Source organism: Eubalaena glacialis, chromosome 5 (assembly GCF_028564815.1).
Source record: "Eubalaena glacialis isolate mEubGla1 chromosome 5, mEubGla1.1.hap2.+ XY, whole genome shotgun sequence".
NCBI classification, from domain to species: domain Eukaryota; kingdom Metazoa; phylum Chordata; class Mammalia; order Artiodactyla; family Balaenidae; genus Eubalaena; species Eubalaena glacialis.
In genome coordinates, this window is record NC_083720.1 from 44,169,858 (window position 1) to 44,195,313 (window position 25,456).

Sequence of the window (25,456 nt, forward strand, 5' to 3'; positions counted from 1 at the left end):
TGTTTACCTGTACTTATTAACAGAGATGCAAATCAGCTGACTTTTAAAATGAAAATTATTCTGGAAGATACAAATGAATTCATCTTGCTGCATGTGTCCCTACCAGAGCTAGAAGCATTTAGTGGGCATTTCCCTCCCTCCTGCTTTTTCTGTCCTTTTTTCTTTGACTCTCTAAGAACCCCCAATGACTTGCAGGGGGAGAGAGAAAAGGGAAACTTAGGGGGTTTGTACTGTTTAAAAAAACTAAATACTATTACAAAATTAGTTACTTAAAGGCCAGAAACGTTCTGCCTCTTTTGGATAGTTATGATTAAACACCTATTTTCTTACTTATCTCACAGAAACATAGGAGTAACAGCATTATCCTTGGAAGTTTGCTGAATAAATCTGGTGGGATCTGTCGCTGGAAAATGTTTACACATTATAGGTTCAGCTTGATAATGAGCCCACATATTAGGGTATAGGGGGACTGCTATGTGAAAATAGAAAATCAGGGAAAATAACTGACCTTATCTAGTAATGTTATCATCAAATGGAAGGGTCTCTAAATAAATATCATAAGATACATTTTAAATGACATTTTAAAAATGCTTTTAATAAAAGAGCAATTGGGAGAAGACAGACAGAATGGACTGCCATATATTCAATAAAATTTCACGATGAGGAAAGATATGGAAGTCCTCATCTCTGTCACAGTCTCTAATGGGGAAATGACCTGTCGTACAAACATTTGTGACGGAAAGTAACATGGTTCTAGAATTTTATTCATTAATATGAAAGGCAAACCAATGATCACATTCAAGGCTTAAATGACTTCATTTTTACCCAGTATATTATTAGGTAACTTTAAGATACATGTGTCCCAAGTCCAATTTCCTTGAGACCTTAACATGATTTATTTTACTTTTCTTGGATATGAATTCATTCTAGGACCAAAGGTAACATTTACAAGGAAACACTGCCACTCTTGGCCTTAATTAAAGAATTATCTTAGTTACTGAGGCCTCAGCTTATTCTTCAGGGCCCCTAGATTTCTACCAAAGCTAGGGTGTCGCTCTGGCGCCCTGTGAGAAAAGCGCTGCAAAAGAAAACCTGCTGGATCCTCGCATAACTACATAATCCCCTTTGAAACGACAGGAGGTTTCCCAGAAGTGTTCTGCTAATCAATTATTAATTAAACTTAAATCTTTTCGTATAACAACCATAAAAACTTATTTAAAGAGTAAAACAAAGACTGAAGAAAAATCTAAAAAATCTACTAGTTTAAAAAATTCATACTAATTATGAATCGAGTTTTCTGGCAAATAAGTTACTAGATAAATAATTATTATTTGGCAAAGCTGGGACACACTTAAATCCAACCACTTAACCAATCCTTTAAAAAAAAAAATAAAGTCAGGCAAACTAGGTTTATTCTCACACTGTTGTATACTTTTTCCAGTTGCAGAAAACAAATGTAGAAAAATTTTAAATTCTATTTCATCAATCTCTTAAACCTTTAACAAATAATTTTACTCTTGAAAAATTTTCTGTTTTTCCAAAATTCTAGGAGCTCCTTTTCCCAAGCAAAAGAAAGCCAAATTAGTTAGTATATAATAAAAACAAGCTCCTAATACAACTGAAAACATTTAGGATGTGGTTATTAGAAGAGTCCTGCTGAAGTTTAAATAACATTAAATCTATTCATCATCCATCCTCTAAAAAAAAGTTAGGCAAGCTGGTCAAAACTACAGTTAGTATAATCTACAACTTCTTTATACATCTCTTAGTTAATTTCTGTGGGACTCTGCATTATAAGAGAACTTCAGATGTCCTTTGACAAAAAGATGGTTGCATTTGTTTTGATATGAGAATAGGTAGCCAAAAAGGAATATAGGGACTTCCCTGGTGGCGCAGTGGTTAAGAATCCGCCTGCCAGTGCAGGGGACACAGGTTCCAGCCCTGGTCCGGGAAGATCCCACATGCCGCAGAGCATCTAAGCCTGTGCGCCACAACTACTGAGCCTGCGCTCTACAGCCCACGAGCCACAACTACTGAAGCCCGCGTGCCACAACTACCGAAGCCCACGCACCTAGAGCCCATGCTCTGCAACAAGAGAAGCCACCACAGTGAGAAGCCCATGCACTCCAACTAAGAGTAGAGCCCCCGCTTGCCGCAACTAGGGAAAGCCCGCGTGCAGCAACAAAGACCCAACACAGCCAAAAAAAAAAAAAAGAAACCCAAAAAAGAATATAATCATATATAAGTGCAGCCAGCAAATCTTCTTAATTAACATTATTACAGCCTTAATTAAATATTATAGTAACTATATGCAAGGCTGTTCTGAGCAATTCATTAAAATATCAGAAGTTGATGATTAATTTTTTTGGTTGATCTAGTAAATTTCAGTGCTATTATTTAAAAATATATATGATATTTCCTGTGTATAACAGTAGAAAATCTCCTTGTAAAAACTTCGGAAAAAACTTAAGAAGTAGCGCTTACAATGAACACAGAATATTTCTTCATTTGTGCATACCATATTTATTTAATCTATTTCATCTGTTGCCAAATTTTTACTACTATAAATGCCACTGCAATGCATAACCTTGCCTATAAATCATCATGTGCCTTTTATAACTATTTTCTTAGGATAAATTCCTAGAACTGGAATTGCTTCATCAAAGCATAATACTGTCACAGTGCCCTTTAGAAATGTTGGATCAACTTATACTTCCACCAATATGTGTTACAGTGGCCACATCAATGCCTACCACTAGGTATTTCCACTCTAACAGAAAAATCGTTGCCAAATGAATAAGCAAAAATGAATATTCTCCTTGTCAGGAAAGCCATTACATAAAATAGAGCCTTAATATCATTTACCTATTGGATGGCTCAAAATCCAAAAGGAAAATACTATAAAACAAAATTTCCTTCTAAGTCATGTACCTTTAATTTTTATATCAAGTCCTTTTAAAACAAACTTACTGATAATCCATTTATTAATATTCTGTAATGACAGTCATCTCGTCATAAAAAAGGGAAAAGTATGGACTTACTAAAACAGCTAGTGGGAGAGGAATAAACCCCATCCTCCGTGCCACGGAATCACTGTAATCAGTATATGCCTAGACAGAGAAAGGAGAAAAGGATTTATGGGATTAAACAGCATTTAAAAAGTACAATTCACTCATCACTAGCAAATGTTATAAACAGGTGAGGCTGTGAGCAAGAAGAGAACCTAGCACCTATAACGTAATTTAGTAAAATGATGTGGCAATCTAAATGTTCTTAAGAAGTTTAAAATACAAAGCTGCATAACTGTTACAACACTGCAGAAATCATACCCTATGTAATGTTACATATTAGTATTATTTTTATTATTTTGTAAACATTTAGTGTCGAGAACAGAGATAAGTAGGAAGTTTACCTAGCTTTCCCTTAATTAATATCCCATGCTAAATTAAACCACTGTTCAGTTAACTTCAGACTATGTCTTTAATATAATACTCACATTTTTCTGTCGACTGCTAACAAGGTCAAAAGCAAGGCTGGCTCTATATTCACTGTAGACCTAAAGACAAGTAAGAATGAAATATTCAGTAATATAGTGCAAACATACAATGTGGAAAGATTTACCTTGTAGATAAGATGTTCAATAACTAGCCAGGAAGAAGACGCTAATAACTAAGCGACATCTGGGTAGTTTTCCTCTTATTCGTTTTCCTACAATATGGGTAAAACATAGCCTCAATTCCCCCAACTGGTAAGTTCACAGGCTTTGTAAAGGTTTCTCTTAAAGAGGGATAAATATTCAACGATTATGATCCTGAGAGTTTAGAATTTGGGGAGGAGTGGCTATTTTAAGTAGTGTAAGGCACAGAAAATAATTCTGAAAATTTAAATTAAATGAACACTTTAAAAAATATTATTACTGTATATCTAATGATAATGATGCCTTCTTAGAAAAATGAATGGTAAACATGATATAAAGCTGAATTCGAGAACACAGTTATGAAGGCACTTGTAAATTGTCATTTCCACTAAAAACTGCACTAAGTATTCGAATCAATCCTATTAGTTTTGACTTATGTTGCTGAGAAAATGATCCCACGAAAAGGAATTCTTGCTTTGAGGAAGCCAAGAGAGTGAAGGGTAAAATTACTTTATCAGCGTTTTGCAAAAAAGTGCAAAATTATATTTTACTCAAGTATATTAAAACATTCAGAAACCCAATAATCCAATCATCACATTATAGCAGCTGCAACTGCATTACATTTTAAGTCTTTGCCTTTTGAAATAAAACAACAAGCATCAGAGTAAGACAAAGCACAACCAAACCAAACCTAGAAAACTGGTGAAATTACTATTCATTTTGGTCCGGAGGTAGGAATGAGGACCGCACTAGAAAACTTGCCTACGTTTTATCTACAAGCCTACAGCCCCATTTCTATTTCTGGAAATTCTATAGAATACCTGGTTATAGTATAAAACAAATCTCTCAAAGTTCCAGCAAATGCTTTCACTAGAAAAATATAAGGCTCTTGTCTTCTAGGACTTCTCAGAAACCTATTCATAATCACAGAAAAAGAATCAATTTTTAAATATAAAATATTAAACAATCTAGGCAGAGAGAGAAGTTTTGATATCTCATGTTTTAAATAGAAACAATGTGATTTTTAAACAGTTTAAGTAGACAGATTATGATGGTTATTAACCGTTTATAATGGTTTTGAGTTAGTGACACCCTGATCTCAACTACTGGTCAATCTATACCTCTACCCAAATGTACGGAACCAGAACTGTTTAATATTGAAATAATGTACTTTCAGTAGTACAATTATTTTTAGAAATTTAAAATTATAATTCTAACTTTAAAGTAGTAGTACTTTTCTATTTTCTTCATAAATGCAGTAAACGTAAACTTGCTCTTCTACAACTTTATAATATTAACCAGAAGTCAACACCAAACACTGAACTGCTTATTAAAATACATACATCTGCAGTAATGTCATTGAACTTTGTGATAAAGGCATGTTTTACAATATCCACAGCAATTTCTGATGTAACCACCATACAGACATCTGGAAACAACACCCAGAGATGATCTATAAAGTAGGGGAGAAGAGAGACAATTAAATATCTTAATATGAACAGAATCCATAATATCCTATCACAGGCTACCACAGAAACCTGCAATCTCCACAGGGCAAAACTATAATGTTTTCAATAACTGATAAGAGAGAGAGAACCAGCATTCAATTAATTATCAGAAGAGCCATATTTTATTCAGATAAAGGATAAGTCATTCAACAAGTATTTATTCTGTGCTTCCTCTGTGCCAACCCCTATTGAAGCGGGCACAGTGGTGAGCAGAGCCCCTGGCTTCCTTCCCGGACCAGCACGGGAGGACTGGTGGGATGGCTAACTAAGCAGGCTCCTTGTAAAACTCTCTGGCTGCCTTAATGTGACGGTAAATAACTACTAGGAACATGTGCTGAAGTCAACTGAACAAATTCTTTTCCCTCCTTGATTACTAAGACTTAAAGATACTGATCAATCATTTATTTCACTGTCATACAGATGTAATTTGTCAGATTTGCTCACCTTTACCATATTTATTAAAATGTTAATTCAGTACCAAGTACCTGACCAAAAAATGCCAACAGATAACCTCCTTAGACCTTGAAGAAGGATATAAGAGTGGGACAGAGCAAGAAAAGGATCAGAATTGTTGGCAGGGACCTGTAGCAATCCAGCACCTGGGCAGCTGGAAGGTGGGGCGGAGAGAGCACAGCTGGGGCTCTGCCTGCTGACAAGACAAGGCAGTCTTAGGGAGTTTCACATCCTGTTGAGGTTTGGGGAATCAGGGAACCTCTTTCAACAATAAACTCTGCCACTGACTGGTTAGATGATGCTGGCAATTACCTAAGTTCCAGTTTCCTCATCTACAAGATAAAAGTATCTACACTTCACCATTATGAGAATTAAATGAGACAATGATGTAAAGTGCATAGCAATGGGCCCAGCATACAGAAAAGCTTGTACTATTTTTATGTTGTTCATCATCTTGGGAATTTAGGGTAAGCTTCTGTAAGTGGTATTTGGTTTAAAAAAATTTTTTTAAAAACCTAAAAAAAACAAAAACAAAAACAAAGAGTGAAAGAATGATGAATTTACCAACAAAGAAGTGTTCCTCTTATCATACTCGCAAAGAAAACTAAGATAACTTGTTGGAAGTCAAGTACAAATGAGAACACGACTTTAAACGTCCAGTTGTCAGCAGGTTTAGGGATTACTGTCCTGGGGCGCAACAATACCGCTGTTTCGGGACTGCTGATCCCACGCGGGCTCTGCTGGGACCAGCCACACTCGCCCGTTACTGCCTCTCATGGACATCCTGACTTAGTTATAAAGCAAGAATCCAGCTATGCAGAGAATCTGGGGTGTGTGTGTGTGTGTGTGTGTGTGTGTGTGTGTGTGTATGTGTGTGCGCGCGCGTGTGTGTGTGTGTGTGTGTGTGTGTGGCTTTGCTACCACAGGTCAAGTAGCCTTTGGATCTATTCAGATGAGACGTCAAGCCACTGTTAAGATATACCATTTGATTTTATGCTTTCTACAAGAAAATAACTCCTGGAAATATATTTCCAAGATCATATATCTCATTCTACATCTGTTTCTGATGTTTCACACACACCTGAAAACTAACAAGTTATTAAATACCTATAACATGCACGGCATTGGGGGTATTAAACTGCAAAACATGACCTCGATGCTTAAGAACAAGGTTATACAGAAATGTCAGACGTAAAAAATTCTAAATTACTTGAGATACCTGATCATTTCCCACCAAGCTGACTTCAGCACCACCAGACTGCGTTATAATTACCTATCTATTTCCTCTATTAGCTTGTGATTCCTACGCACATCTGAGTCCTTCTTACCTGTGCCAGTGCCCAGCACATAACATATACTTAGTGAATGTCTGCTAGCTGAATGACTGATGAAAATTCATGGAATCTCAACAACTTCCTTGCCAGCCTTGATTCAGAGAGTGTAAGTAACAAAGTTTACTGCTTTACATTATATTTCTTTAATTTATCTTTATTCAAAATGCTAATTCATAGGCAGTGAATGAGTAAAAGATAAATTTTAGGAAAGAGTAAAAGTTCTTCTGGTGAACCCGTAAAATGAAAAAGATCTGACTGTATTTAGATAACCACAGCACACTACAGTTAGAAAAATCAGCAAAGAGGCTTGGAAGCTGCAGTGCTCGACAGGGTCTACTCACCCACTGGGTACACAGCTCTAGAGATGCTGTGTGGCTCACAGGAAATGACGGGCCAAACACTACGGCACGTGGTCTGGCTCCCACCATACCACAGAGAGCACACTCCATCTGTCCTACTGGAACGGTTATTTCCAACACCCAAAGAGTTGAACAGCTAAAAATTTTGAAGTTTTCTGCAATATTCATTTTATTCCATGGAAGAGAATGATTTTTGGTTCAAGAGTAAAATTGGAAGGCACCGTATTTGTTAAGAGTTACTTACCTGGATTCCAAGAAAATTGTTCCATGTTTCTTAGACACACTATTAGCAAAAGCACATAATTTGTGAATCGTTCTTTAATATCTGAAAAGGAATTTAACATACAAATAGTAGATATATAACAAATTGTATATAAATAACAATTATAGAGTATGTATCTAAAATAACTTTTAGTCAGAGCATGATGAAATTATATATGTAAATGTGTGTAAAATTAATATATTATAAAATATATATAAAATGTCTGTAAAATTATATATAGGGTGGTGCTACGTTGGTAAGCCATCTACTTCTTTCACCAACATAATTCTAGTATGGAAATTCCAGTTTTCTACAGACTTCAAAAAATATTCAAGCCATCAATCTGCTCATAGTGAGTCAGACTGCTCCTGTGGTCTTTGGGAATGTAAGAAAACTGTTTTCATTTTATAGAAGAAGAAATAATAGAAGAGTGTAAAATATAAGACTTTGGGTAACATAAAACCCCTGCTTCCCAGACTATTTCCGATCTGGTAAATAGTAAGTATACAAGTACCGACCTGATGAATCCTTCAGCTAAGAAAGTGCTAGTACTACAATAGCATTACTAAGAATATATGTGGAACTTAGGGGAATAAAACAAGCAAAAAATTAGGTTTCATGATATTTGCCGTAAGTTTCTAAGTATTCTGAGCTTAGTCTGAATGAATTCAATAAAAGCAAATTCCTGCTAAAGGCTAGTTTACACATTTCACTTTTGAAGCTGTTATCTTCATCAGAGCCTAAGATACTATGTAACCAAAAAATGGAATGAAATAAATCTATGTCTGTGGTAAGTCTGGTACATCCATGTGTTGGGTCTATGCAATGGTAGGGCTGTGGCTAGAAGCCATCACGCATATAGTGCCCATCTCAAAAGCCTGTATACACCTGTCATTTCCCTAATAATCTAATATCTCAGGAATTCAACTGTGGGACCCCCTGTAGCCCTCTGCATTTCAGTTTCACTCTGAAGTCCTTCCTGGGACTGCTTTGTTCTTCCTTTCTGATTTCCACCTTTCCCTGTCACTCTAGAGCAAATGATTTGGACTTTTATTCTACAGCTAAACCTCGGCCTCTGTAAGTGAGCTGGCGTTTTCCATGTGTCTTCTTCCCTAAATTCCTGAACTCTCTCTAGTTAGTAGCAGTACCTCTTTTCTAGGGTAGCTCGGCTCCTAGCCCCTACTTGTGAGGAGTCTGAGCTGTACCTTTACTTCTTCAAAGGCCAGGGGGCACAATTTGCTGTTCTATTATGAATCCATAGCGTTATTTCTTACGAAATGCCATGTTCTGGGGTATAAGCTCACAGCACGGTGAGTCTCCAGGGGAAGAGCATAGGCGTGCCCCCTCGAAGGGCACTGCAGACTTGCAAGGAAGCACACTGTGGAGTGTAAAGCACACATGTTGTGACTAGTTCTAGATCACATTTTCAACTTATTCTGTGATTTCAAAAGGGTGTATAGGTTAAAAGAAGCTGAGAAAAGCCTGTCCTAGAATAATTTCCATCATAATCTAAATAAAATGTATTCCCTGCTACTTATGTATAGTTAACTGTGGGACTTAATTCATGGGACTAATTAAATTTGTCCATGTACTTTCAGTTGGAATTCTGTACAGTTATTCACAGAGCTGCATCTATATGTGTGCTAAGCCCTTTGGATTTCTAATGTCCATCAACAAATTTAGCGAAGAAATGTACTTATTTCTGACCTTTCCACTTTCCATGATACTGACTTGGTTCACTGCAGAATTATCTGGAAAGAAACTGCTTTGTGAAATTTAAAATAGTATTTGAGAAAAGCCAACATAATTTTTATGAAGTCTTATATAATAAAACAAAAACAAGAGCAGTGTTTAAATTAATCATATCTGATTCTTGGACACATGGTAGCTGCCGGCATAGAGGAAACCTATAATCATTTCAATTCTAAGAATACTGATAAAAGGGGAAAAACTCCATTTTATTAGGGGGATATTTAAGGTCAAATAGATTTTAGAAAAGCAGACTATTTCAAAATACTGTAGAGATTAATAAAAATTGATAAATTCTGGTAGATAAATGCAATTTTACACTATGAGGGACGTGAAAGGTGGTAAGTGTGAAGATTAAAAACACAATAAAGAAAGCACTCATTTATCAATCTAACTATGAAAATGAGGCTGCTATGTGGCTATTAAAAAATCCCACTATGTTTCATTCTTGTACTTTCACAATTTTATTTTTTGTACATTTAAATAATTTACAGAGATTTGACTTTTAAAATTTGAGCATCACTAAAGTATACCGAAATTCTGACACAGTTCCTCCGCAATAAAATAAAATCTTACATAAAGAAGTAAGATTTTTTAGAATAATAGATTCTAATAATGATAAGATGTAAATATGTTGTTGATTGAATGAGTTATCTATTTACAATATTAATAATGCAATCCACAACGTATTTACATCATAGCTCATCTTCAGAACAGTTTTGACTTGGATTGAACTCGCATTAATTAAAAAGTGAAACTCCTACCAAAATGGGAATGTTTTCTCTTAATCTTTATTAATGAGCTTAAAAACACTGGTGATTAATGTTTTAAAAATATTTCTGATATTCAAATGATTAAGCTCCTTTTTCCTCTTCTAAGTCACCACTAACAGGGATATATTTTAACATATTTACAGTCACAATTTAAATGTACAATGAGTGACTCTTTTATTTCCAACAGTCATTCAAATTAATGCAGGTACACAGGCTTATGTTAAGAGAGTTAAACAGAATCGCCCTGAGCTGGAACCTTACTTCAGACCAACGTAACTCCTGCAGGATCTTTCTGAAGGTACAGTTCACATTGTCAGTGGGTTAACAGCTATGTAAAAAATTTCATTTTAAGAACCCAGGTCAGAAAGGTCTAGGTTCCATACTCAGCTGGGGCTTACAATGACATGATGTGGAAGAAAGGACAAAATGTTAAAAGTTGGGTTTTATTAACTAAACTCTATATCGTGTGTCCTCAGGTAATTCCCCTAAAGACAATGTACAGTCAGGCAAGAAACTGAAAGAGATAAAGTCACTCTAAAATTTCCAAACCAAGTTTTCAACATTAAACTAGCATGAGGTACTAAATTTGATCCCATGTACACAGCAGCTCAGTTTTCCAGGGAAATTCACAGGGAAAGAAATAGCTGGTGTGTGACCGGCAGCATCCTGTGGCCTGGCTCTCATTTCACAGCTGCTAATGCACGTGGAGGAGGCAATAAACTCAGTCACCACGTGAAAGGCAGGCGGTAGTGACTCCTTTCCTATCCCTTTAATATCTGAGCACCACCTGCAACATCAGCGAGACTGTCTACGACAGATTTTTCTTTTTCTTACTTGGGAACAGGTTTTAAAAGCTACCTTAGGTAAAATTAGTTTCTTATAAAACTTGAAGGGAGACAGAAGGGGGTACAATGCAGATCACCCTGCATTGTAACGTGAATTATTTTACCTCTAACAAAAAGCAAAACTTTTCATGCTGATTACTAACCATTTTAAGCCAAAATATACTTCTGAATTTCTTATAGACTCACATGCATTGCTTGATTAATATGCTACTGTTTTCAGAGTTTTCTTAGAACTGAAATATTGAATTCCTTATCTTTCTAAGCTAAGAGATTAAAATTTGGGGGACTTGTTTATAAAAGAAAGGAAAAAGGGATATTAATTATATCAACATACTGGCGATAAGGTTGAAAATCGTTCACAATCTCCTCCTCACGATACATAAAGACTGAAAACCCTTACAACTTAAAGATCTGCATGTCTAGTTTAAAGCTCTACAAAGAGTGCCTACTCAAACCAGGTTATTAATTCAAATAGAAATAATATGATTTCTGCTACAAGTGAAATTCTTATAGTTGAAGCAATATATTCTAGAGTTAACTCCTGAAGCTGAGAAGAGCATGCCCCTTCCCTCCTATCCCTCCCCTCCTCTTTCATTTCAAATGTAAAGAGCTTGGCAGCACACGTTTGAAAGAATATTACTGCACAGAACGACACCGTGCCAATTGCCCTTCAGAGCTCTGAGATCTAAGGTCTATCACTGCTCCACAGAATTGTCTAAAGTTTTTCATTAGTTCTTTCTGTTCCTTGCCTAGTTATCAAATCTCCTATAATTCTAAACACTCCTTTGCTTTAATATATTCATATGCCATTATTTTCCTTGTCTAATATATGTACAGCAAAATTTATGTACCGTGAAATTTTACTTTTAAGTGTACAATTTGATTGAGTTTTGATGAATGCATAAGCTATGCCACCATTCCCATAACTAAAATATGAACAGTTCCATCACGACCGTAAGTTTCCTTGCATCCCTCCCAGTCAACCCCACCCCCAGTAAGTAATCACTCTTTTATTTCTATCATCATAAATTAATTTTATCTGATCATAAACCTCATAAGTATGAAATCACACAGTACGTACTTATTTGTGTCTGGCCTCTTTTCACTCAGCATAAGGCTTTTGAGATTCATCCATGTAGCTGAATATACGCAGTTCTCTCTAACTGCTGAATAGTGTCCCACAGTGTAGATATACCAAAATTTATTTATCTGCTTTCTTCTTAATGGGAGGATTTGGGTTGTTCCCAGTTTTGGGCTATGAATAAAGCTGCCATAACAATTCTTTACAAATACAAGTCCTTTCGTGAAACTGTGTTCCCGCTGGTGAGTGATAGGGTAGGTGAATGTGTAACTGTGTAAGAAACCACCAAAAGGTTTCCCAGAGCAGCTGCAGCATTTCACATCCACCATCAGTGCGGGGCACTCCCCAGCGTCACTGACACACACTGGCAGCCACAGGACCAGCCATTCCAGTGGGCACGTGGTGACCTCTCACTGGCTTTTTCACCCCTGTTCTCCACCATAGTGCAAATGGCAACATGGTGAAAGAGATAAGTAATGTCTTCATATTCTTATGAAAACAGTTTTGACTTTGCAGACTCCCCTCCAGGGTTCCATGGGCCACACCTTGAGAACCAAGACACTGTGCTGCTATGATTATCCTAACTATGTAAGATAAGGTTTCTGGGGATAAATTCTGTGCCCTCACACATCTTAGAATTAGAAAGGAGGCAGTAAGGCACAACTGAAAAAGCCGAGAACGAAGAGCCAATCTGAGGTTTATCATCAGAATTCTCTCAGTAGCTAAGTGAGTGACCTTAGGGAAGTCAAATTACTCTCTGTTTCAACTTTCACATCTGTAAAATGGAATAATATCAGCTGCTCCTAAGAAATTTCTGGATCAGTGAGAAGCTTCTGAAAGTATGGTAAGGTGCGATACAAATACCTGTAATTTTTTACTATCTTAAACATCCTGAGATTACAATAACCAAAATAATAATAATAAAAAAACTTAGTAAAGATGTTGAGAGAATAAAAGAAAGCACTGCTTAAGTCAAAGAAAACAGTGGCCCGTAGGAAACGTGACATTAGAGTTTCAGAATGAGTTACAAAATAACACTGCATAAAGCTGCAAGTAGAATCTGATTGTACATACCGCTATTTGACATTTGAAAAAGATTGTTCTTTTCAAACTTCTTGAAAACACTTCCTTTAATTTCAACAAACTGAAATAGTAAACACAAATATCATCTTCATCATTAACGCAGTTTTAAAAATGGACATGCTACATATAAAACTTCTTAGAGAATAACATTTAGAAAAAATAATTTTTTCCCATTCAGAATACTGCTGTTAAAGTACCATATAACCTCAAAAATGTAAAATAAAATCTCATACTTACATTATTAGACATCATAATAGTAAGCAGGGACTTGTTGTGTGAGTTAAAAGCCACGTTGAGAGTTGTTGCCTGAACCATTATAAGGATTGCATGCAAAACTAGCAGTAAGTGATGTCAAGGAAAAAACTTGTCTGTTTTCAGTTTATATTAATAGATAATGCTATAAAATCTTGCAAGTTTATAATGGGGAAAAAAGATGACTGTGCTTTCTAAATCAAGTCTTACGTAAGTATTTTATTATCTCTGTAATTTCCCTATTAGCTATAGTTGATATAAATTTGATGGGATAAGATGTATGCAACTCATATGAAACAAAACAAAAGCAGAAATGAATCCAGTCATTAAGACTGTGAGTCCTGGAAAACAGTTGTCTTGTTCTTTCTGGATCTTTGGCATTTGGTACAATGCTTGGGAAATAGGATCTCAGAAAAGTTTATTAAATAAATGGAATAAATTACGGTAAATACTGAAAGAAGAGACCTAGATATATACGTTGTGAATTAAGATAATTTGCATTCTAAAATAGAAGAGAACACAAAGTAAAAGTTAGTCTGGAACTGATTTTCCTCTCTGGTTCTGCAGGGGGCGGGGAATATAATAAGAAATGTCTGATAATTAAGATTCTTCTTCAGATGTCATTTTTGAAGACATCCACAAGCTGCAGAATTATACTCATATTACATATGGAATAGTTTATTTAAATTAGAACAGTAACTTTTTACTTCATTATACTTGGAACAAGCTTTTACTCTCCACAGAAGTTTTTCCCACATAGTCCTTTAACTTCCCAAATATTAATCCAATTCTTTCAAGCATTGCTCTTTCAGAGACAGTACAGAAAAAAAAATCACACGACACATTCCTTTGAACGAGTCCTGATCCCATATGGACCTTAAGTGTAGGTATGCATGTGTGTGTAAATATACATACACACACGTGCACACCGTGCTATATAGTAAAGCATTTACTCTCCAAAAGAAAAGCTTTCAGGAGAGGAAGGAGGGAGAAATAAAAGCTCAAAAATTCCTCCCTAACCAATTTCAAATTTTATTTCTAGATGAATTGTATACATTTTAAGCTGAAGGTTAAAACAAAGAATTCATAGGTTTAAAGATAACTTCAAAAAAATTCTAATATATGTATGAAAAAGTTATATAGATCTATATAAATCTAAAATATGTATAAACATACTATCCCTTTATTCTAAAATCCTTCCTTATAATCAGTTACACTGAGAACAGAACTATTTTCTAGCAGTTCAAAGGGTCATGTACACATGAGACTCTTTAAATTAATTTACAATTACAGCTGACCCTTGAACAACATGGGTTTGAACCGCATGAGTCCACTTATATGCATATATTTTTCAATAGTAAATACTACAGTATTAAATGGTCCGTGGTTGCTTGAATCCTTGGATACACAGGGCTAATTATAAGTTATACTTGAATTAGCCCCTGTGTTGTTCAAGGGTCAATTGTACTATTATAAGCAATTTCTCAAAAGATAGCAGAGGGTTCACATTAGTCTTCAGGATACAGACACACACACACACATCTTTAAATCTGAGAAACAGCTAACCAAATAGAATAATGTAAAATATGCATTGATAGTTGGAATTTCCGAGAAGTCTAAAAGGATACAGACATAGAGAACGGCCATGAAAAAGTGAGGAATCACCCCGATGTGTGCTCTTTTTCTTTCTTTGGGCTCTGTTGCTGTCCAATAGAGAGCATCTAATATATCTTGTCCAAATGATGAAAACAGACGATCTGCTACCTAAAGAGAAAAATTTTGTTAAGGTGTCTCTCAATATTCCATTTGAATATGTTACTAAAATTCAGAGGTGAACTCAAATACTGGAAATCTCACTTTTTAAATCCTACTAGAAGGTAGGCTCCAAAAGAGAGCAGGATCTTTATTTACTTCTTCACTTACACTTCCTTATTCTCTGACACACAATGAGTGCTCAAGTTTTGTATTATCTGAATTAGACTTTGTCTAGTAAACTCTGTTTGTAACAAGGAAAGTTTTAGTAGCAAAAATAAAAGGGAGAGGATACATCAAAATCACAGTTCCTCTGGTTTTAAAACTCTTTGAATTCAAATTCAGGATTCAAACTTAAATCCTTTAGGACAAATGTATCATTTGACCCACTCTACTCACACCTAATATCGGTAAATAACAATAGCTGTAATTTGTTTGAGGTTTATCATATAAGAATATAATAAGCAGATTTGCTTCCTAAAGACATTTTCAAGTTCTGATCTCTATGAATACAGTATGATAAATAAAGAGAAGCACATAAAAAAAGAAAAAAGGAGGGCTTATCATTCAGGATTCAGTCACATTCTAAGAGAGGACCTTCCCAGACCATCCAGTCTTTTGTGGCTCCCGTGGTCTCTAACGTATTACCGTGTTCTTCTTCATCACGGTTATTTATTATTTCCAAATACCTCCTTGTTTACTGCCTCTCTCCCACCTGTAGAATACAAGCTCCAGGGGATTAGGCTTTGTTCTTCTCTGGATCTTCGGGATCTTGGCATGTAGGGAGTGTTGGCTGAATATTTGCCGAATGAAGGGATAAATCGCTACCATTTAGGGAGCTCCTACCACATGCCTGGTTCGTCTCATGTAATCCTGGTAATTCCCCTAGTATCTCCATTTCACAGATGAGAAGCTGAAGGTTAGAATCATTCAGCAACCGGCGGCCATGTGCAGGATAACCAGGATTGGAGGTAGTTATCTCTATACTAGAGCCTGGACTCTTCTACACTATGCTGAAACCACTCATCAACTCCAGTCTACAAAGTGAATAAGTATTTAAGCCACTTTGATCAGCAATTCATGGATCCTTCTGCTTGCCCTGTTTCCTAGTAACGGTAATACCACCACCTTGTGAGAGGGCTGTGTAAATCAGGAGGCGTCTGCCTTAAGTTTGGGAGTAGGGAGAAGCCCGGTCACCTGCAATCCCCCGGGAGGGAAGGCATGGAGATTAGTGGGGTGCTGGCACGGAGAGCCACCCACGCGGCCGGGGAGGACAGGAGGCCTGGGCTTTTCCTTCTGTGGGAGGGAGGGGAGAGCAGGATGGCTACTCTGCTTCACAAACCACACCCACACTTGACGGCGCAAAGCAAGTGCATGGCCTACAACCAGGAAGCTGGGGTGTGGTTTTAAATCATCCCAGTCAATGAATTAAGGACTAACCGGGACGGCTAGAGTTCTGCGGCTTCTACGAAGAGATGGAAAGCCCCCAGCTGCCCGGCCAGCGCAGCTTCAGGGCAGAAAGGCCAGCAGCCTCCACCCCACCCCACGTGTCTACTCGCCAGGACAAGCCCGTCTGTGACTAATTCAAAAGACAGGTAGACCTTACTTGTATCCCCAAAAAGTAGTATAGGAAAGTACAAATTGAGTCTCAGAGGTTAATTATATAACCCAGGTTGGCTTACTATCTAAAAGACTTACTAAGTTTCTGCCTATAAAGCAAAGCATGTTTTTCTTTGCTTTGTGTAACTGTTAATTTACATAAATGCAGATTTTCATATGATGACTGCTTTAAAGCATAGCGTACTTGGAAGACATATTGTATTCAAAATGTTAAGTACTTAGAGAAACTGGGAAATTGTTTACTTGCTTGGTGTGAAAATTCAAAAGCAACTTAAAATATAAATCTACTATAGCCAACATACACATAACCCTAAAAGTATCTTCATAAATTTAAAAATTCTAGCAAAAAGTATACATGGGTTTCCAATGAATTTGCAAAATAAATTTCTCTACCATTTGACAGTTTACATTCTCAAGGGAGCACTGACTCCGAAATGTCTAGGCAGCAGATGCCCCTCTTCCCTACTTGAGGACACACTGTGCCCTGAGGACCTGCTACCCTCAGTGTGTCCCAGGCCCGGCAGCACAAGCACCATCTTGTTAGAAAGACGCCCAGACCTACTACATCAGAATGTGCATTTTAACAAGGTCGCCAGTGACCGGATGAACACGCGGGGCCAGAAGCACCATTACCAGAGCCTGCAGGAAAGTGTTCTGTTCTGGAAGGCTTGGAGCAGTGTGCCACCGGCCAGGCCTGTGCGGGCTGGGGCGCTGGACTGCCTGGCAGGGAAATGAGGGCCCGGACGCACCTCGAGCATATTGTAGATGATGTAGAGCTTGATGACGGACTGGCCCCTAATCAGGTGATACATCATGGAGTAGTCCACATAGTGCATCATGAAATAGCAGATGACCAAAATGACACCCTTCAAGATGTCACACACCTGGGCAGGCTGAAGCAAACGTCTGTCCCTGAAATATATGAGAAGAAATAAAAATATGAGTTTTACCTTCTGTGTTCTTGAATAAATAATCTTCACTGGACATACAGTGGCAAACAAAGGCAATGGGACTTAGGTTGACCTTTTAAAAATTTCAAACTAACAAGGAAAGTTATGCTGACTACTCAACAGTATGAAATTTTCTGCCCAAGTAGAGAATATAAAATATTAAACCAGAATTACTGCTGGAAGTGGGGAACCTAAACAAGTGAACACCGAAGGCAGGCGGCTGCTGATAGAGTGCTCGGAAGCAATGGATTTCCACGAAGAAGACGCAAGCCTCCCACCTCATCGGGAAGCCCTGGAGCCCACTGGCTCAGCCCTTCTTACGCAGTGCTAGCATTCTACGCGTGGTGTTCTGCACTTTGCACTTTCTATTTAACAGCATAACAGATCTTTCCATATCAGTTCATAAGGAACTCATATTTACATGACAGTGCAGTGCTCCACTGTGTGGGTGTATCATAATTTACTTAACATATCGTTGACAGATTTCCAGCCTTCTGCAACTATAAACCATGATGCAATGTACATGTCATGCCGTGTCAGTGAAAGTGCATCTATAGGATAAAGTCCTAAAACTGGAATCTCAGGGTTATGTTCACCTGACATTTTGATAATAGCAGCTGCGCTGCCCTCTGCAGGGGTTGTACCAATTTACACTTGCACTAGACACCTGTAAGCCCACGTGCATCAATTAGCATTTGATCAACTTTGGGATCTCTGCCAATGCCACTGGTGAAAAATTGAATCTAGTAGTTTCAATGTTAATTTCTCTCATTAGGAGACTGACATCTTCTTTATATATTTAAGTTATTTATACTGTCTGTGAATTCTCTCCTCACATCTTTCTCTTACTGGTTTGTAGGACAGCTTTTATATTACAAAAGTTAGCCGTCTATGACATGAGTCGAAAATACAGTTGCTCCTTAAACAACATGGGTTTCAACTGCACAGGTCCACTTATACGTGGATTTTTTTCAATAAATATGTACTTCAGTACTACGTGCTCTGCGATTGGTTGAGTCCATGGATGAGGAACCATGGATACAGAGGAATCTCGGACACGGAGGGATCGTGTATACGGAGGGCTGGCTATTGAGCATAGGGTCGGTGCCCTAACCCCCAGTTGCTCAAGTGTCAACTGTGGTTTTTTCCTAATTAATACAAGCAGAATCATTCCTTACTTTTGAGGTCAGAGTATAAGGAGCTAAACCTAAATTGTGAATGGAAACGTCTTCCTAAGACACAGCAAAAAAATACATTAGAAAAGAAGAAATTTAAGACTTCTTTCACTGAATGTAAAATTCCTGTGACAAGAATGGGAAAGGTGTTTTCTCTAAGTTGACTGCAGGCTGATTCCTCAAGATAGAAAATGCTCAGTCTCCTGCTTTGGCAGCTTTTACGTATGTATCGTACAATCAATAAAAAGCCTGAATACTGGCATTAGGAGCCGCAGAGTCTCTTCATTTCTGTCCGTTGTGACAACACTTTAGGACCTACCTAAGGGGTGAGCTCCCTTTCCAGTGGGCTATTGGCGTCCTGAGCTCTCTACTTACTTGGTATTTCCTGGCTACCTATTCTCTCTGGAGCTCCTTCCTAGCCCTTGTCCACATTCAGATCGGGGGCTCTTTTCTTCCAAAGATCCTTGTAGGGTTCAACAAGGAACCCATAACTGCTACCCAGAACACTGCTCTGTAAGATAACAGTGAGGCATGCAATGCCAATTCTGCCAGATGTGTTACAGAACCTCACACTTGTTTTCTACAATACATACTGCATTGCGTACTACATTGTAGTATGCAGAGGTTTTCAGTCAGGTGTGAATTTGACCTCTTCACAGAGAGAATATGGAAATCTGCAAAAATCCTGAAAAGAGACAAATTCTGTGAAGACTGGGTCCAGGAAGGGCTAGCAGAGGATGAGAAGACACTGGGCTGAACCAATGAGCTAGATGGAGAGACGGGTCAGAATAGTCCAAGTCACACCACGTGTCCAAGTCATACCACCACGGCACAATAAGCCGAGGGAAGTTATTCTTAGTAGTTGAAGTTGAAATCTTGGGAAAAACTGCCTCAAGGACAAAGTTGATCAATCTCTATCATCATTTTTCTGTCCCTTTCTGTCTCCAGTGCTGTTCCTCTCTCTCCCTGCAGACTCTGGCCCTTTTCTCCTCATGAAATCCAGAGTGAGCTGCATCTCCCATCTCCAAACACCTAGCCCAGAACACAGAACTCTGCCAAGGGCTGTTCAAATATCGAGGTAATTCGCTGCTGGACCCCAAGATAAAAAATGGAAGCGGTATTGTATTTGTCAAGAGTCGGAGGTAAACATATTTTTAATTCAAACAATGAGAAGAGGAGACATTCTGAACACTCTTGGGCTCCTGGCCCCTGTGCCTGTCTCCTCTGGGATGGCCAGGGTCAACCCGAAGCATCAGCCAGGAGTACACACCCACCTCCCCCTCAGAAGTGCTGGCACAGCTGAGCATATGCTGAAAAGCACAAATCACCCACAGTCAGGGTCCTTTGTGTTTAAGAACTAGAGGTCATGTTTTATGAACTAAAGAAAACGATATGAACGAAAAGTAGGGTGGTATTAATGAACCTGCATTAATTACCAAAAAGATTTAGATAACTAATTAAAGTAGAAATCTATACTTAGAGCTTTTGGTACTAGATTGGCATCTACTTAGTTAAGTGATCTCAGTCAAAGCACTTTAAGAGATAAAAGGATTTTTAATACATATCTGTCCAACTTTGTTTCTTTATAAACATTTGCAACAAAGGAACAGTGTGTTAGTGTATCTAAGGAGGAATATTATATTTGATACAAGTCATTGTTAGAAATTAGCTACCAAACATTGGAAAGCTGTCTCCCCAAATAACGTAATACCACACATTTTAAACCAAGATGATAATAAATTAAAAATTTTAAATTTTAAGTAAACAACTTTAATTTAGCTTTCTTTTGCTTAGGATTAAACCAGGCTGTAAAAATAGCGGAAGAGTTGAAGAAACACCTTATGCTACAATCCACAGGTCCTATGAGGCAGGCACCAGTCTAGGCACTTGGCACGTATCTGTTCTAGTTTCCACGACAATCCTATGAGATCCTATGAGGAAGGTACATCACCATCCCAATTTCACAGATGACGCAAAGAGTATCAAGAACGTGCCTGCAGCTGCATGGTCAGGAATTAGATGTGGGGGACCAGGGATCTGACCCTCTGCATCTGGCTCCAGAAGGCATGTTCTCACTCCCATCTACCGTCCCAGACTTTTCTTTAAAAGAACTTTTAAACTTACAGGAATCAGAAACTCAGTATCTTTTATCTTTCAGCATAATTTAATACTGTATAATTTATCACTGTACTGTCATCTCATATGGAAAAATTATTGTGCTAAAAACCAAAAATAGCTATAATTTTTCATTTCTAAAAAGAGGGAAAAAGGACTATTTCCACTGGATCTGTGCACTGCTTTCTGTGCACTCTCTGCTTTGGTGAAAATTTTCCATTGCTTACATCATAACTGGGTGCTACAGAGATGACTCTGATTTTCTCCTTAATTTCAAAATTAAGGGGATTTATTCAAATAAAAAAATAAAAGCAGAACTCTTAAGAAACAAGGGTCTTGTTTTCATATAAATTTCCCTGTAAATGAAAAAGGAAAGTTGCAAAAAAAAAAAAAAAAATCGTTTCTAAGGGGGCATCACAGCTTCTCTGAGTAAGAAAAGATCTCACCTCAAAATAAGTTCAGCTGGTTAAAAGAACTTGAACCAGTTCCAACATTTGTTTCCTTTTCTGCCAGGACATTTTTGGGTATGATATATGATAAGTATTTCCAACTCCATAAGAAGCTTATCTACAGCCCTGCCAATCAACTCTGAATTGGTTTATGAACAATACTTTCAGGCTGAAGCTCTTCCTTATAAATGCCTGTTAAACAGTGGTTACTGGCAATTCGTTCTGCAAGCACTGAAAATCCCACACTAACACATAAACAAGTGGAGGAAGCTGTTGGACAAAGTGAAAAACCCACTAAATCTAATTTACAGCTGGCTGTCAGTTATCACAAGACAAGTAATATTAAACAAGATAGTCAACAGAACTTAAAAATTTTTTTAATTTTCAAGTTAAGCCACTCTTACAGAAATTAAATTGTCTACATTTCTCAATTTTATCTTTTGGTCTTTCAAATACTTTCCCTGGATTTGCACAATTACCGAATAAAGTGACCCAGCTGTTTCAAGGGCACTTTTGGGGAACAGAATGATGTAGTAAACCCAGATGATCAGGTGTAGGCTTTTTCTGCACCCTGTTCAGCAGAAGGTACTATGCCGACTAAGATTAAAGTAAAAACTGATAGTGAACAGAAAAAGATCAGGAAAGAAGAGGAGGCAACACAAATGACTAAGAGAACTGGGATAAGCCCTGCCTAGTTAATTTTCAAACTGGTGTTGAAACATGCCAAGGTGTCAGCATGAGCTACTTCATTACAAAATACGCAGACTGGATCTTTCTTTTTTTCTCTCTTCCTCTTTTAACATTTTTAGCTATTTGTGGTATAACTGAAAGAATGAAGATATACAAGCACTATTGAAAAAAACGTGAAATATTGAAAATGGTCTCCATTTTTGAAAGAGAAGTCGTTTTATAATTTTAGAGTAAATTGGAATAAAGTATTAAGATTAAGATGTTTTCCTTAATTAGGAGACTGAAAATTTTAAATCTTAAGTTTTTGCGACAGACAGTAGAAAAATAATTATAAAAGCTTAAACTGAATGACTAAAGCGTTCCTTGGGCTTTGAAAATAATTTCAAACTATACTAGGAAAAAACCACTGGTTTTATAAGCTATGTTTGGTGCTCGGAGGATGCAAAATAAAAACTGCTCACATTGAAGGGCTCAGCTGACTGATGTGGCATTGGGAATGAAGTACTTGATGTCAGGTCTAGTCCGACATGTATAATTAAAGATCATTTTATCAAGTGATTTTCTTATGTTAGATGAGATCATGGTGAAATCCTGCACAAATGTGGACAAAGCTTTATGACCAAGTAAGGACAGGGAACCACATTTTCTTCAGTATGTGTCCATCTCCAAATGGTTATGTCTGTATTTTTTCATTATAATCAGTATTCGTTTGTACTGATGTCAATTTGGCCGAGAGTATAGAAGGAAAAATCAGGGTTTACTCACCACGAGGAGTCCCTGTGACACCACATTCCATTCTATAAAGGAAGTGAAAGTGCTCCTCCCTTCGGTCTGATTTACGAGAGAGAAAGAAAGAGAGAAGGTTGTAATGTTGCTACGCTACTTAGAGCGTCATGGTGAGGAAACAGGGGACAATAAAACCTGAGGTTAGGAAGACTCTCTAACAAATATATTGCTCTCTACAAATCAGCCACGTAGACCAGCCCTGGTAAGAGGAAATGACAGACGTACTTGTTTCCCCAGAGAAAGTTACCAAGAGCTCTCCCTACCTGCGCGACAGGGGTGGCATGAATCACTCAGGCCAAAAATAAGGCTTACATCTAAAAAGAGAAAAATCTATTATGTATATGTGTGTGTGTTCATATGTGTGCAGTTAATTTTAGGTAGAACTACCTTGGAGGAGGTAAGGCATACGGAGGAAACCCAATGGGTTAAGAAACTCTCAAGCATTTGAAATTCATAATTCTTCGGGAGATGAGAGCTTTCTGTGGGGTAAATTCTCAAAAGAAAAAGACACCATTGCCTCTTAAAAACAAAGAAGTACATAAAGCCTCAAGTAAGAGTTATGCCTAAAACCAAGGTGAGAAATCAGTAAAATTTACTTGCACATATTTTATTTGCCCCAATAGTAAAAGAAAAATACTCTAGCATTTATTACTTAAACCTACTCTACACTTATTACTGTCTAAGATATTTTAGCAAAGTTTTCAAAACTATCAGTTCCTGGCACCAGATAGTATTGCTTTTCTCTACAATCTCCCTCAACTTTTAACTCAAATGTGACTGAGGCTTCTACAACACAAAATGAAGCCACAGGTTGGAGGAGGAAAAAGAATTCAGAAAAAATGCCAGGTAAATTAAAAACACACATACAACTGGTTATTATTTATTTATTCTATAAGTAAATTTGGAAAAAATAATGTTGGATACCTCTTTAGCATAATATAGAGCAGTCTACTTTTCTAAAAAACAAAATACTTTCATTCTTCCAAGAAATAAAGATACTTCATATAATGAATCAAATCTTAATTCTGATTTTCATGTCCTCATCATTAAAAAAACTATCTTAATTCAAGAAGTTTCTCAAATGTTTTTAAAAAATTATACTATCCTGAGAAAGAGGGAAGACAGACATAAATCAGTTGCCTTTTAAAGAATCTGGATGTATTTCTTTATTTTAGTCTACAACAAAATAGTTAAGGTCAAAGATTTTTCAAGACTGTCAATTCATTAGCAATAGTTTTCACCTAAATATTCTTGAAATTACTAAGGACAGGTGTAAACTTTTTATGCAAGCAGTGCACCCTTTGCAGATAACACACACACAACTACCGAGTCAAGAAAATTACCCTGCCAACATCTCAAAATGAAAAATATTTTAACCGGGTCAAAAGCTGGCAAAATGTCCACCAGGGGAGCAATCACGATAAAGACTGGTTTCTTAAGAGCTGCAGATTCACCCTGGCCCTCAAGCTTAATGAAAGGCAGAAAGTCTATTCAGTTGTCAGTACTGACAAATATCCCCAAACCAAAACCCATGGCAAGTTTGCAGAAGATTTAGAAATAGGTTCAAAAAATCAATTCTAAAGCAGAAAACCCGGGAGGCTGTCAGCTTTCAGAAGCCTCTCACAAATGCTGTACCAGATACAACTCTGCACGTAGAGGAGGTGAGAACACCAATCCCATTTCTGAAAAGAGGGCAATAATAGTACTCTGCTGTGATGTGACACTGAAACCACAGCACTAGAGCCTGCAAACTGTTGCTGTTTTCATGTCAGCATCTTGATTACTTTGACAAATATCCCTTCCCACCCGCCCTGCTTTTTGGGAATAATTTCAAACAACTAAGAGACTAGGAAGATAGCAATAGTAACTTTCTTTTCTTTTTAACAGAAAGAAAACTAAAATACAGGAGAGTGAGAAAAAGAAAACAGAAAAAAGAATACAATCAACCTCTTTGCTGGTCTCTTTAATTTCTTCTTATCTCTTTGAAAAAATAAAGTCAGACTGAAGGAAAGAGCACTTTTTGTTTGCTTAAAAAGATGGGACATGATACAGCTACAGGTAAGACAAATCAAATAATCTTGAATGGAAGTAGAGAATGTTAGAAGAAAAGCTATAAGAGGACAAAACTTGGCTGATTAATAATTTTGTAAAAATAAAATGTATTTTTATATTCCTAAAATATTTGAAAGGTCTTAGACTTAATATTAACAATAGTTTTGCTAATTCTGATAACGTATACTTAAGGCACTAAGACAGGAAGGCAGTATCTTCATATTCTGTATAATCTGCCTACACTCACAGAGTATTTAAAGTGTTGAAGTTCTGTTATATCATTTTAACTGCACTTCACGTTATATATACACATATTTATTAGTGATGGCATAAAATGTAATTTTTCAGTTGATCCAAACTGCAGAAATAGCAAGAACTGTTTGCCCAGGAAAACTTAGCGGAGTCTTCACTGTAGTGTGATGGGCTGACCTCTAGTGTCGGTTTGGCCATAAAAACTTGAAAATAGAATGGACTTGAATTCTGTTTTAAAATGTTATTCAAATTAATTTAGATTGAAAAGTATTTTAAAGT

The 25,456-nt window shown here is 37.1% G+C and overlaps 1 protein-coding gene across 1 annotated transcript in view; it reads right to left on the reverse strand.

Moving 5' to 3' along the window:
• The window catches only part of TAPT1 (transmembrane anterior posterior transformation 1), a 59,186-nt gene that overhangs the window by 7,322 nt on the left and 26,408 nt on the right, over positions 1-25,456 (reverse strand). Inside the window, exons 4-11 of the mRNA XM_061192118.1 lie at positions 17,458-17,620; positions 14,965-15,100; positions 13,322-13,419; positions 13,076-13,145; positions 7,536-7,616; positions 4,981-5,090; positions 3,497-3,556; positions 3,042-3,110 (exon numbers count right to left, since the gene is read on the reverse strand). Of these exons, the coding sequence (XP_061048101.1) occupies positions 3,042-3,110; positions 3,497-3,556; positions 4,981-5,090; positions 7,536-7,616; positions 13,076-13,145; positions 13,322-13,419; positions 14,965-15,100; positions 17,458-17,620 (787 nt within the window). The remainder of the gene's footprint in view (positions 1-3,041; positions 3,111-3,496; positions 3,557-4,980; positions 5,091-7,535; positions 7,617-13,075; positions 13,146-13,321; positions 13,420-14,964; positions 15,101-17,457; positions 17,621-25,456) is intronic.